The sequence below is a fragment of the Oryctolagus cuniculus genome, chromosome X, assembly GCF_051225735.1.
Source record: "Oryctolagus cuniculus isolate XC-2025 breed Fujian yellow rabbit chromosome X, ASM5122573v1, whole genome shotgun sequence".
Taxonomy (NCBI): domain Eukaryota; kingdom Metazoa; phylum Chordata; class Mammalia; order Lagomorpha; family Leporidae; genus Oryctolagus; species Oryctolagus cuniculus.
The window spans coordinates 84194388-84209657 of record NC_142888.1 but is presented as its reverse complement, the minus strand read 5'-3'; the positions used below and the strand labels follow the sequence as shown (position 1 = coordinate 84209657).

At 38.0% G+C, this 15270-nt stretch overlaps 1 protein-coding gene and 1 pseudogene across 2 annotated transcripts in view; one reads left to right on the top strand and one right to left on the bottom strand.

Moving 5' to 3' along the window:
- COL4A5 (collagen type IV alpha 5 chain) overlaps window positions 1–15270 on the top strand; it is a 259685-nt gene that overhangs the window by 204096 nt on the left and 40319 nt on the right. For both annotated transcript variants that reach the window (XM_002720176.6, XM_089324139.1), the window contains exon 37: window positions 10533–10659. In XM_002720176.6, the coding sequence (XP_002720222.4) occupies window positions 10533–10659 (127 nt within the window). The remainder of the gene's footprint in view (window positions 1–10532; window positions 10660–15270) is intronic.
- LOC108178730 (cytochrome c pseudogene) lies at window positions 3390–3914 on the bottom strand (annotated as a pseudogene).

The following is a 15270-nucleotide window of genomic DNA, read 5'->3' as shown; positions in this document are numbered from 1 at the left end:
GATGCCAGTTGGAGTGCCGGCACTGTGGCATAGCAGGTAAAGCTGCTACCTGCAGTGCTGGCATCCCATATGGTTCTAGTGTGGGCTGCTCCACTTCCGATCCAGCTCTCTGCTGTGGCCTGGGAAAGCAGTAGAAGATGGCGCAAGCCCTTGGGCCCCTGTACCCGCGTGGGAGACCCGGAGGAAGCTCCTGGTTCCTGGCTTCAGATCAGCCCAGCTCTGGCCACTGGCTGTTGTGGCTGTTTAGGGAGCAAACCAGCACATGGAAGACCTCTCTCTCTCTGCCTCTCCTTCTCTCTCTGTATAACTGTGACTTTCAAGTAAAATAAATTAATCTTTTAAAAAAATGTTCCAGTTGGGATGCTTGCATCCCATATCAGAATGCCTGGTTCAGGTCCAACTACTCTGCTTCCCATCCAGATTCCTACTAATGTATGCATATAGGCAGGGGCAGCAGATCATGGCTCAAGTATTTTGCTCCCTGCCACCAAAATAGGCCTGAATTGAGTTCTGGAGTCCTGGCTTTGGCCTTGTCCAGCCTTGGCTGTTGCAAGTATTTGGGGGTGTCTTTCTGCTTTTCTCCGTATCTCTGTGCATCTGAATAAAAATGTTGACTAATTTCTGGCAATCTAATGTATAGAATGTTAACTATAGTTAACTGATTTGTATAATTGAAATTTGTTGGGAGCGGTTTTAAAATATTTTCACCATACACAAGAGAAAAATGGTAACTAGATGAAGTGATAGATGTGTTAACTTCCATAATCGTGGATATGGATGTGATTTCAGTTGAGAAAGTTGAAAAAATGTCCTGGAGAAATATGGTGGTGATGTTTGCACAATAAAGTCAGAGTGTTTTATGCCACTGATCCATGCATATAAAAAGATAAAATTTTATGTTTTGTGTATTTTACCACAATAAAAAGCTGCATAGAAGTGGAAATATGGTAGTTAGCCTGATTGAACCATTTGAAAATATATGTATTATAATATTTACCTCATAAATATATACAATTATTTCTGAATTAAAAATAAACCAATTTTAGACAAGTGAAAAAATGCACAAAGGATTTGAATAGACATTTCACTTATGAAGTGAGCAAATGGGCAGTAAGTACATGAAAAGATGTCCAACCTCATCAGTTATATTGTTAATTCAAGTCAAAACCACAGTGAGATACCACTTCACACTCACTGGGATATCCATACTCAGGACAGAAAATAACAAAGTTTGGCAAAGTTTTGACAAAATTAGAACTCTTACGCATTGCTGTTGAGAATGTCTATATTAGAGCTGCTCTGAAAAAATATTTTGTAATACTTCAATAAGTTAAACACAGAGTTAAAATATCACCTAGCCGTTCTGCTCCTTAGGTATATACTCAAGAGAAATAAGGATTTATTTCCACAAAGATACACACACACACACACACACACACACACATATATATATCTTTGTGTGTGTGTCTGTGTGTGATTATTCATAACAGCGTTATTCATAATATTCATAATGAGGAAAAAACAGATGTTCAGCAGTGGATGAATTGGTCAACAAATTGTGCTGTAATCAGTACAATGGAATATTATTTGGCAATTTAAAAGAATAAAGATCTAATATATGGTATGGCATGAATGAAACTTCATAATGTTATGCTAAGTTGGGGGCCGGCACTGTGGCTTAGTGGGCTAGGCCTCCACCTGCAGCACCAGCATCCCATATGGGTGCCAGTTCAAGTCCTTGCTGCTCCTCTTATGATTCAGCTCTCTGCTTATGGCCTGGGAAAACAGTGGAAGATGGCCCAAGTGCTTGGGCCCACGCACCCATGTGAGAGACCTGGAGGAAGCTCCTGGCTCCTGGCTTTGAACCGTACCAGCCCCAGCCATTGCAGCCATTTGGAGAGTAAACCAGCAGACGGAAGACCTTTCTATCTCTTCCTCTCTGTGGCTCTACTTCTCAAATAAATAAATAAATAAAATATTTTTTAAAATGTTATGCCAAGTTAAAGAAGCCTGACACAAGAGACCACAAGTCAAATGATTTCACTTGTTTGACATGCCCAGAAAAGGACATAATTATGGTCATTCAATCTATGACTATACTAAAAATGCCAAATTATTGACTTTAAATGGATTAATTGAATGGGATGTGAATTATGTTTCAATGAAGTAATTTAAAGACTTAATTATTGGAAAATCTGCCAGGTTTATACAAGTAACATATAATGTTCTTATTTGTTTTAAAATTACTATCATATTTTTTAATTTTTTAAGTGTTAAATATTCTTTATTTGATATACATAAACCACACTAAAATGCCTTTCAGTAAATAAAAGGCAGAAGTTTAGATACAGGAAATTCTAATGAGATTGCCACAGCTAAGACCAGAAATACGAAGATGTTCTCAGCTGTCTTCACCTCTTGTCTTTAGCAGGTGAATCTTGCTCCATTCTGAGACAGTGGTTTCCCCAGTATTGAAATCTAAATCCAACCTCCCAGCAGGTTTTGGGATGACATTCACAATTTTTGTTAGTTAAGTCCAATCATATCCTTAGAAGGGGAAAACAGTGAGGGCATTTACTGAACTAGAATTACTACCAAAATTTCAATAAACCCAATCCTATTTAACCATTCAAGGCAATATTAGACTGTCAGAAAAAAATATTCTGTCAGCCTGTCAGCCATTCATGATCTGAATTCTGGTGTATGAGAATTAAATTAATGGTGCACATAAAAAAGTCACGGGACATTGCTGTTTTGTAATAAATAAGGCAGTGGCCAACTATTTTTTTTTTACTTTTATTTAGTAAATATAAATTTCCAAAATACAGTTTATGGATTACAATGGCTTCCCCCCCCATAATTTCCCTCCCACTCACACCCCTCCCATCTCCTGCACCCTCTCCCATTCCATTCACATCAAGATTCATGTTCAATTATCTTTATATACAGAAGATCAATTCAGTATATATTAAGTAAAGATTTCATCAGTTTGCACCCACACAGAAACACAAAGTGTAAAATACTGTTTCAGTACTAGTTATAGCATTACTTCACTTTGGACAACACATTAAGGACAGATCCCACATGAGAAGTAAGTACACAGTGACTCCTGTTGTTGACTTAACAATTTGACACTCTTGTTTATGGTGTCAGTAATCTCCCTAGGCTCTAGTCATGAGTTGCCAAGGCTATGGAAGCCTTTTGAGTTTGCCGACTTCGATCTTATTCAGACAGGGTCATAGTCAAAGTGGAAGTTCTCTCCTCCCTTCAGAGAAAGGTACCTCCTTCTTTGATGGCCCCGTTCTTTCCACTGGGATCTCACTCGCAGAGATCTTTCATTTAGGTCGTCTTCTTTTTTTTTTTTTTTTTTTTTTCAGAGTGTCTTGGCTTTCCATGCCTAAAATACTCTCATCGGCTCTTCATCCAGATCCGAATGCCTTAAGGGCTGATTCTGAGGTGGCCAACTCTTACTCATTAGTAGCTTTTTTGAGATAAGCTATCAAGTCTGCCCTTTCATTCTTCTTCTTAATGCCAGCTAAGGTCATTTTGGTTCCAGGGATGTATTTCTTGGGCTTCTCCAAATACTCCATCAGAGTGTCCTCTCCCCAGGTGTTGCCTTTGTTCTTGTAGGTGTTTGTGTAGGAGAATCCAATGGCCTGACCTGTCTTCCGCCCAAACAGACCATGGAGATTTGGTCCAGTCTTTTGCTTGCCTCCCTTTTCCACAGTGTGGCACTGGGCACATTTCTGAACAAAAATCTTCTTGCCTTTCTCAACATCACCCATTTTTAACTCGCTCGTTAGTGGCTCGCACTCCCCTCCAAAGACCCGGACTGGGAAGCTGGACGTCCTGTTCTCTAAGCCCTGTCTTGTGTTTATTCTTCTAGATTCCTAATATTCATTGAGCAAATGCACATTATTCTTTTCTGCACACTTCATTTTTAATATATTTTAAGTAATTTTGTGTAGTGTGACTACTATAGCTACACATGCTATGCTAGTATGGCATAGCATGATTTGACGAGTGATATTTTTTCCCTAATGTTTAACATTCTGAATCATTTTTGACTACACTGGGATGATGTTTGCAGCAGTTTGCTAATATTGCTTCCTTAAACAGTAAAGGACATTATAGAATCCATTATCTTAAAAACTTAGCTCAAGTTATTTTTCTGAGTCCACCACCTTACATGTACTCATGTTAAATCTCATGGAGGTACCTTTTTGGCCTGCCCAGGCAGCCTTGGGCCATTATTTGTCAGGTTGCCCTATCAGCTTACCATTTCATCGCATGAGCGAGCTAACTGACATGTAAACTTGAAGATCTGATTGTATACTCCTTTTTCAAAACCATTTATTTTTTGAGATTTATTTTATTTATTTGAAAGGCAAAACAAGAGAGGGAGAGACAGGGAAGGAGTGAAAGAGATCTTTCATCTACTGGTTCACTCCCCAAATGGCCATGTTAATGAAAAATGCAATGGGAGAGGGAGTAGGAGGTGGGATGGGTGTGGGACTGGGAGGGCAGGAATGGGGGGAAGAACCACTATATTCTTAAAAGCTGTATATGTAAAATTTGTATTCATTAAAGAAAAACCTTCTAAAAAATTAGACATGTCTAAGTGCTCCCAAAAGATATATTATTCTTGGGTGCTTCATTAAAGTTAATTAAGTTTCCAAAAAAAAAAAAAAGTGAAATTGACTTTAAGAAGCAATGACTTTGAACAGCCCTTGTCTCAACTGTTGAGAAACCATTTTTGTTTTGGTTTGGTTTGTTTGTTGTTGTTGTTTTTTGCCATTCAAATTGTTGAACTCTACTTAGTATAGGGTTGTTCTTCCATGTATAAAGTTAATCAAAAATGGATCTTAATGGAGAATGGGACTGGGAATGGGAAAGGGGGGAGGAGGAGGGGTGAAAGAGTGGAGCGTGAGTAAGGGGGAAGAATAACTATATTCCTAATGTTGTACTTAGGAAACGCATGAAATCTGTATTTAAATAAAAGGTTTCTTTGGGGGGAAATAAATAAATTTTTAAAATGCTGGGTTTAACTTTAAGTGCTCTTAATACAAAACACACACAAAAACACACAGGAAAATTTTGAAGGTAATGAATATGTTTAGTATCTTGATTGTGGGTATACTAACATAGGTGTGTGCATGTATCAAATCATCAAAATATATATATTGAATATGTACATTTTAAAAGATTTATTTATTTATTTGAAAGTCAGAGTTGCACAGAGAGAAGAGAGGCAGAGGGAGAGAGAGAGAGAGGTCTTCCATCCCCTGGTTCACTCTCCAATTGGCCGCAATGGCTGGGGCTGTGCTGATCCATTTTTATTAACTTTACACTATACTTTATACTAAGTAAAGAGTTCAACAATTTGCATGGTAAAAAAAAATCTTCTTTCAGGTCTCCCACGCGGGTACAGGGGCCCAAGGACTAGGGCCATCTTCCCCTGCTTTCCCAGGCCATGGATTGGAAGTGGAGCATCCAGGACTTGAACTTGCACCCATATGGAATGCCAGCACTGCAGGTGGTGGCTTTACCCACTACACCACAGCGCTGGCCCCAAATATGTACATTTTTATGTATCAATTATATCTCAAAGCTTTTAAGAAAAATGATACTTGTATTTACTCAATTTCCTCTGTTGTTAGTAATCTGTTGTATAACATAGAAACTACTATGGCTTTGTTCCATAGTATTTTTAGTCTTTAAATACAGATAGGACTACAAAAAATTAGCAGTTGTGTGGAGAGCACACCTTCCACTTGAGGGACTACTTTTGTTATATTCTTCTTACCATAAAGCAAAATATATTTTTTACTCTTTATCTCCAAAATTTTCTACTTGTATTCATTTGTTTTCAGTGGCAATGCTACTTCAATATATTATAATACAACACAAGAACATAAAAGATTATCTTTCTCACCAACTTTGATGTCTCCCTTTCTGTAAAGTATGGCAGGCTTATAATTTTATTCTGAGCCTTAAGTTATTATAGGATGGAATGGAAGAGAAGATACTACTACTATGACATAATAAAGATTGACTATGAGCTAATACTCTGATAACATATTTGAATTTTAACAACAAGAAAGGTACCAAATTGGCTTCTTTTTCTACATAGACTGCATGTGATACAGCAGTTCTGTTTTCAAGCTAGTTTAGAAAAACATTCTGGTCTTCCAGTGTTACTATATTTGTTAGATAATTTCACAGTGATAAATTTGATTCATCGGGTAATAATAAATTTCATTTTCAAAATTTTATCAAAACTTGGGATTATAACAGATGTCAATATTTGCAGTTTAATTGAATTCACACCACTTTTAATGTAAGTAGTGCAAATAGACCCGAATTTTCCTTTCTGTGAGTGATATATGGGATTCCTGGCTAGCTTGTTGATTTTCTTAGTACTTGTTTCTTTGTCTGTTCTTGCTTACCTTATTTGAAACTCTTTGTTTTCCCTGCAAGTGTATAAATAATGATAAAGTTGAAGCTAGCAAATTTTCTTGTTTCAAAAAACTTAACAAAATATTTACTTTCTTTTTAAAATTTCCTTGACTCAAAGGAGTAGAGGTGTAAGGTTTATGAAAGGAACTATATTGACGGTGACTGAAGTTAGCGACAGGATTATTTTTAGAATTAAACATACTTCAGTATCATAAATAAGCATGAGTTTGTCCACTGCCTTTCACTAGGAGAATAGTAGAATTTTCTTCTTGTTTTATATTTTGGTATGTATATATATTTAATATTCATAAATAATAAAAAGAATCAGTGCTTTTCTGGGTAAACATCTAAACTGAAACCAATCCAGAATTTTATTGTACATCTACTGTGTGCCTAAAATGAGCTAGTTGTTTGATTTATAAGGCTTCAGAAAAAAATACACATATTACCAGCCCATAATTCTTTTTCATTTTTTTAACTTTTATTTAATGAATATAAATTTCCAAAGTACAGCTTATGGATTACAATGGCTTCCCCCCCATAACGCCCCTCCCACCCGCAACCCTCCCCTTTCCCACTCCCTCTCCCCTTCCATTCACATCAAGATTCATTTTCGATTCTCTTTATATACAGAAGATCAGTTTAGCATACATTAAGTAAAGATGTCAACAGTTTGCTCCCACACAGAAACATAAAGTGAAAAATACTGTTTGAGTACTAGTTATAGCATTAAATCTCAATGTACAGCACACTAAGGACAAAGATCCTACATGAGGAGTAAGTGCACAGTGACTCCTGTTGTTGACTTAACAAATTGACACTCTTGTTTATGGCATCAGTAATCACCCTAGGCTCTTGTCATGAGCTGCCAAGGCTATGGAAGCCCCCTGAGTTCACTGACTCTGATCATATTTAGACAAGGCCATGGTCAAAGTGGAAGTTCTCTCCTCCCTTCAGAGAAAGGTACCTCCTTCTTTGATGACCCATTCTTTCCACTGGGATCTCACTCGCGGAGATCTTTCATTTAGGTCCTCTTTTGTTTTTTCCCCAGAGTGTCTTGGCTTTCCATGCCTGAAATACTCTCATGGGCTTTTCAGCTGGATCCGCATGCCTTAAGGGCTGATTCTGAGGCCAGAGTGCTGTTTAGGACATCTGCCATTCTATGGGTCTGCTGTGTATCTCACTTCCCATGTTGGATCATTCTCTCCCTTTTTGATTCTATCAGCTAGTATTTGCAGACACTATTCTTGTTTATGTGATCCCTTTGGTTCTTAGTCATATCATTATGATCAATTGTGAACAGAAATTGATCACTGGGACTAGTGAGATGGCATTCGTACATGCCACCTTGATGGGATTGAATTGGAATCCCCTGGTATGTTTCTAACTCTACCGTTTGAGGTAAGTCAGCTTGAGCATGTCCCGAATTGCACATCTCTTTCCTCTCTTATTCCCACTCTTATATTTAACAGTGATCACTTTTCAGTTAAATTTCAGCACTTAAGAAGAATTGTGTATTGATTACAGTATTCAACCAAAAGTATTAAGTAGAACAAACAAAAAAAAATACTAAGAGGGATAACATATCAAGTTGCTCATCAACAGTCAGGGTGAGGGCTGATCAAGTCACCGTTTCTCATAGTGTTCATTTCACTTTAACAGGTTTCCTTTTTGGTGCTCAGTTAGTTGTCACCTATCAAGGAGAACAAGTGGTATTTGTCCCTTTGGGACTGGCTTATTTCACTCAGCATAATGTTTTCCAAATTCCTAACAGGGATCACTTTTCAGTTAAAATTTAAATACCTAAGAATAATTGTGTGTTAATTACAGAGTTCAACCAATGGTACTAGAACAAAAAAAATTGTACATATTTGTGGGATACTATATGATGTTTCAACATGTGTACATTGTGTAATGCCCAGTTAGGGTAAATATATGTATCTCCTCAAACATTTAACATTTTCCTGTCTTGAAAATATGCAAAATCCCATCTCCTGGTTTTCTAATAGAGAAATGTACAGTATATTAACGTGATTCTTGTTTTTTATAAGAATGTCATGAAAAAGCAATTACATTAAAAACCTATCGCCTGGAGCAAGCATTTGGTCTAGCAGTTAAGATGCCAATTACGACTTCTGCCTGGGGTTGATTCCCAGCCCCAGCTCCTGATTCTGACATTCTCGCTAATGTAGACTGAGGCAGCAATGATGGCTCAAATAGTTGGGTTCCTGCCACCCACATGGAGACCTGGATTAAGTTCCGAGCTCCTGAATTCCACCTTGGCCCAGCCCTGGCCATTACATGGATTTGATGCATGAACCAGTAGATGGGAACTAATTCTCTCTCTCTCTCTCTCTCTCTCTCACACACACACACACACACACACACACTCTCTCTCACTTGCTCTCTGCCTCTCTCCCTCCCTCCATCCCTCTGCAGGTTTCTCTCTCCTTACCTCTCAAATAAATAAATAAATAAATAATTTTAAATATAAATAAAAGGCTATTAATGCAGAAACATGTGTTAGAGATTTTACTTAGAGAAGTGTGAGCAAGGAAGCATTCAGTAGGTGACGTTGAACACTAACACTTCATTGGAGAGGTCGTTGTCCTCATAGGCAGAGCTGTAAGCCCACTGTAGTAGAGACTTAAAGTTGTAATGCATGAAGGGACTTCAGAAAGTTCAGGGGAAATCTGTATATGAGAAAATTATGCATGGATAAATGTTTTACACCAAAATATACTTATCTTTAATTTCATTTTCCACAAACTTTCTGAAATAACCTTTTATGTTTTAATTAATATTCAGAAAAACATTTTAATTTTGAAAGCTGGTATGAATTCTTCTAAGGCTCTATAAGAAGATATGGGGAAAATATTCATTGAGCACAGTGGTTGTATATGAATTATCTCTGACCACAAAAAAACTTTCGGTATAATTGAAGAGTTAAGACTTGCATATGTGAAACTTTTACAGACATGATATGAGTAAAGTGTCGCTCCCCCTCTTCGTGGAGGAATGACACAGGACCCTGCGCTGTTCTTTTGTCTGCTCGGCCCTCCCCGGGTTTGCTGCTGGTTCTTCCCAGGTTGGCTACCGTCCCTCCACCTCCGTGGAGGGGCGGGCCCCCTGCCACTTTCCCCACTTCCGCAGGGGAGCGGCACACCGCCGGCCGGCTCTCTCGGGGGCTGCACAGGTGTTCCTTCAGATAGATGTTCCCCTTAGATGTTCCCTGGTGCATGTTGTCTCTCTCCTCCTTTATAGTCCTCTTCACCAATCCCAACTCTGCTACCCACACGCCAAGTACGCTGCTCTCCTCCAATCAGGAGCAGGTCCTACAGTTTATTGGTTGAACTGGAGGCAGCTGTGTAGAAGCTGTTACTCCCTTCTCAGCGCCATATTGTGGGAGAGCAGATGCATAGAATAAGTCTTAATTCCAGTAACTTAGTCTAGTCCGAGTTGCTCCTAGTTGCTCCCCACAGTAAAGTCTACCTTAAGTTTCTGGGGTAAGCTTAGTACAACATGATATCATGGAAGAAGTGGGATTTAAATGTCCACTGTAGAGTTCATAGACTTTTTCACATTAAAATGAACTTAACCTTCTGCAATAAAACCTACTGTAGTTGACATGCTTATTGTAAGCAATGAATTACACTGTAATACAGTAGGGAGGACAGTCACAGGTTGTGAAGTCCAACTGTTGGATGCAAATCCAGATTTCACCACTTTCTAGCTATATCACTAGACCATGCAGATAATAATAACAGCTTTCTGATAATACTGGTAAGGATTAATGTGATTGATGCATTTACCTACCGTGGGAATAACATGAACTCTTGAGTCAGACAGACTTTGATTCTGATCCCATTAGCCATTTCCTAAAGACCTTGGCATTTGCTTCTTTAAGACTCAATTTTCTCATTTATACATTGAGATGATAAAGCCTAACTAGTATATTGTGATGATTAAATGAAGCAATGTATGTTACATATAGTAAAAGCTCTATAAATAATGTCACTTTGTTAGACAACCTATGTCATATACAGACTTCAGTTTCTTTATTGTGCTTTCAGGGTGAACCTGGTCTACCTGGACACCCAGGAGACCCAGGCATCAAAGGTTCCGTGGGAGATATTGGTTTGCCTGGGTTACCAGGGTCCCCTGGAGCAAAAGGACAACCGGGCCTTCCTGGATTTCCAGGTAAATATTCCTCTTCTTAACTACTTCCTTGTCTCCTTCCTTATCTACTCTAACCAGTGTCACAGAGCAACAGGACTTAACATTCTATTTCCCAATCAGATACTAACTTGCAGCATAACCTCAAGCTAGCTCTTTAACATTTTTTTCTATATAAAATGAGAATGAGTGTTACTGACTCAGCAGGACAATATCCTGTGGGCAGAGAGACTTGTTTGGTGAAGCATTTTTCAATCTTTGACTGTTAGCCACAAATCAATTAAGAAGCCTTACTATTTTTGTAGGTGATAATATACATTGCCAAGTTCTTGCCTGCTGCTGATTCTCTTAGAAAATTGTAGGCAGGCACACAGTTGGTGACTGTTGGTGGAACAATCACACAGTTCACTCAGATGGCAAGGATTCAATCATTCAAGTGAAGGGACTTTGCACTATATTCAAGTTGGTAGCCTGAACTAGGTTATTATAGTACCTACTTGTTCATACTAACACTTAATTTTTTGTTTATTGCTTTAATTGCACAGAAGGACAGATGAGTGGGTCTCTGATTATCTTTTACTTAATCTTATTGAAGTGTAACATACATATGGTGAAGCACTTAAGTATACAAGACTATTGATGAGTTTTTACCCATGTGTATTTCCATAAACCTACCATACACATCAAGATATAAGACAGTTATCCAATAAAGTTTACCAATACCTCTTCACAGGGAATCCCACACCCCAAGATAAATACTACTATGATTTCTATCATCACTAGTTCATTTTGCCTGTTACTAAAATTTATATAAATGGGACCATACAGAATGTTGTCATATCTGGATTTTTCCATTCATCATTATGTCTGTAAAAATATTTTTATGTGTCTATAATTTTATTTATCACTACTATGTAATATTTCATTGAGGAGATTAAATTACCCATCTCCTATTGATGAACTTTTTGGTTATTTCCTTTGTGGGACTCTTATACAAAAAGATGCTACTGACATTCTTTTACATGTGCTTCAGTGGACATATATACTGATTGTTCTTAGACAAAAGCCTAGCAATAGATTTCCTGAAATCACAGGATAGATGTACATTTAACTTTAGTAGGTGGTGCCACGCCATTTTCAAAAGTGATTTTATACATTTGAGTCCCACAAAAAGTGTATGTTACATACAGCTGCCGATACCCTCACCATCCCTGTGTATTGTCAATCTTTTTATTTCATCTGCCCTGGAGAGTATATAGAAGTATCTTTTTGAAGAATCAAAACAATAAACATTTTCATAAATTTATTGGCCATTTTGATAGCATCTTTTAAAGTGACTGCTCAATTATTTTTCATTTTTTAAGTGTGCTTTTTTATTGATTTGGAGTAGTTATTTACCTATGTTGAGTATGAGTCCTTCATTATATATTATAAATATATACTAAAAATATACTGTAAATATGTTCTTGCTCCTTCAGGTCTGCCTTTCACTCTCTTAATTATGTCATGTAATGAGAAAAAAGTTGTTAATTTAATAAAATCTAGTATATTAATCTTTTTTAAAGATTTATTTATTTTTATTTGAAAGTCAGAGTTACACAGAGAATCTTCCATCCACTGGTTCACTCCCCAGTTGGCTGCAACAGCCAGAGCTGCGCTGATCCGAAGCCAAGAGCCAGGAGCTTCTTCCAGGTCCCCCACGTGGGTGCAGGGGCCCAAGGACTTAGGCCAACTTCCACTGATTTCCCAGGCCATAGCAGAGAGCTGGATCAGAAGTGGAGCAGCCGGGTCTCAAACCGGCGCCCATATGGGATGCCAGCGCTTCAGGCCAGGGTGTTAACCCGTTGCACCACAGCGCCAGCCCCTATTAATCTTTTCTTCCATGTACTTTCTGTGTCCTATTCAATAAATATTTGCCTATTCAAGGATATGTAGCTATTCCCTTAGTTTTTTATAAACTTTAATGTTTAAACTTTCACATTTAGGTTTATGATATATCTCAAATAAAAATATTTTTATAGTGTGAGGTAGGGGGTCAAGGTTCATTTTTTCCCCAGAAACCTTTTATTTAAGGAATACAAACTTATTGCATTTCATAAATACAACTTTAGGAATATAGTGATTCTTCCCACTGTTTCCACCCCCCTACCTACACTCCTACCCCTCTTCCTCATCCCTTTCCTATTCCCATTCTTATTTTTTACTAAGGTCTATTTTCAGTTAACTTTATACACATGTAGTTGCTCCCCATTATTTTATTTTATAAAGCAACCTGAGTTATCCCAATAAATTGCAGTCATTCCTTTTTCAGAAACTCAAATTGACCAAATTTATAGGGTCTGTTTCTGTATTCTATAATCTGTTCCACTGGTTTATCTTCTATTCTTACTTAATACAACACTGTCTGAATTACTGTAAATTTATATAAAGTCTTGAGCCATGATAGTTTGTGTTGGCTATTCTGGGTCTCTTGTATGAGTTTGGGAGTCATTTTATCAATTTACATTAGAAAATTCCTGCTATGATTTTGATTAGAATTACAATAGATCTTTAAATAACTTTAAGGAGAATTGCAGTTTTAACAGTATTTAATCTTATAACCCAATGAATATGTGTTTAGATATGTAACTTAATTCAACAATACATTACACTTTTCATTTTATAAATCTTGAACATCTTTTGTTAAGTTTATCTGGAAATCTGATGCTTTCTGATGGTATTTTCAATGTACTAATTTATTTTATTTATCTTTGTGAAAGAGGAGAAAAGTCTACTAGTTCAATTCCCAAATACCTGTACTGGTACTGTCCTGAGGCTAAAGCGGGCAGCCAGGACCTCAATCCAGGTATCCCACCTAGGTGGCAAGAACTGATCACTTGAGCCATCATTGCTATCTCCCAAGGTCTGCGTTACCAGAAAGCTTGTGCCAGGAGAGAACTGGGTATCAAACTTAAGTACTCCTTTATGAGATAGGGACTTCTTAACTGCTAGGCCAAATGCCCGCCCCTTTCATGGTATTTTAAACAGTATTGCTTTTCCAAGTTAATTTTCCAATCATTTGTTATAATTCTATATAAATAACTGATTTTTTAAAAGATTTTCTTTATTTAAGAGGTAGAGTTACAAACAGAGAGAGGGAGAGACAGAGAGGAAGGTGTTCCATTCGCTGGTGCACTCCCCAAGTGGCCACAATGGCCGGAGCTGCGCCGATCCGAAGCCAGGATCCAAGAGCTTCTTCTGGGTCTCCCACGTGGGTGCAGGGGCCCAAGGACTTGGGCCATCTTCTACTGCTTTCCCAGGCCATAGCAGAGAGCTGGATCAGAAGAAGAGCAGCTGGGACACTAACCATTTGGGATGCTGGTGCCACAGGCAGAGGCTTAGCCTACTGTGCCACAGCACCTGTCTAAATAATTGATTTTGAAATATTGATTTTGTGTGCAGGAAGATCGTTGGTTTCACTTATTTTTTTTTAAAGACAGTATTTATTTAAAAGGAAAACAGAGTTATAAACAGAGAGAGAGAGAGACAAAGACAGAGAGAGAGAGATCTTGCATCCACTGGTTCACTCCTTAAATGGCTGCATTCCCTGGGGCTTGGCCAGGTTAGAGCCAGAAGCCTGGAACTCCCTCTGGGTCTCCCACTTGGATGACAGAGGCACAAGCATTTGGGCCATCTTCTGCTGCAGGTGTATTCCCAGGGCACTGGATTGGAAAGGAGAGGCCAGGACTCATACTAGCACTCACATGGAATGCCAAAGTCACAGGTAGCAGCTTAACTCACTGTACCACAACACCAGCCCCTCACTCAGTCTTAGTTGATAGATTTTTTTCTTTTGTTTTTGAACTAACATATGATCTCAGATTTTTTATATCTTTTAATTCTTTATACATTTCATTTCTTTTTATTCCCTAATTACCCTAACTAGGACCTCCAGTGTAATATCTAATAGCAGTAAATATAGTCAACATCTTTATATTTTTCTGAAACTCAGAGGAACTATGTTTACTGTTCTTCCAATAAATTTATTGTTAGTGCCAGAGGTGTGTGTGTTTTATTGTATGTGTGTCTCTGTGTGTGTATAAAATTAAGAAAATTTCTTCATATTCATAATTTACTTAAATTTTCTAAAATCACGAATGAGTGTTTGGGGGCTGGTGGTATGGCCCAGTTGGTTAAACCACCCAAGCATCCCAATCAGAGCGCTGGTTCAAGTTCCAGCTACTCTGCTTCTGATCCAGATTCCTGTTAATGTGCCCAAGAAGTCAGTGGATGATGGTCCAGGTGCTTGGGCCCCTGAAATCCATGTAGGAGACTTGGATGGAGTTGCTGGCTCTGTGCTTCAGCCTGACCCAGACCATGCTATTGCAGCCATTTGGGGAGTAAACTAGTGGGTAGGAGTTCTCTCTCTCTCTCTTGCTCTATTACTCTATATAATTTTCTTTCTCTTTTTCTGTCTCAGCTATTGAACTGTTTCTTAATTTCCAAATATTTGAGGACTTCTCAAATATCATGGTGTTACTGATTCTTAGTTTCCTTCTGTTGTGGTCTGAATACATTCTTTATACAATTTAACCATTAAGACTTATCATAGGCACAGCTTATGTTGTATCTGGGGAAAATGTCCCTATACAGTTG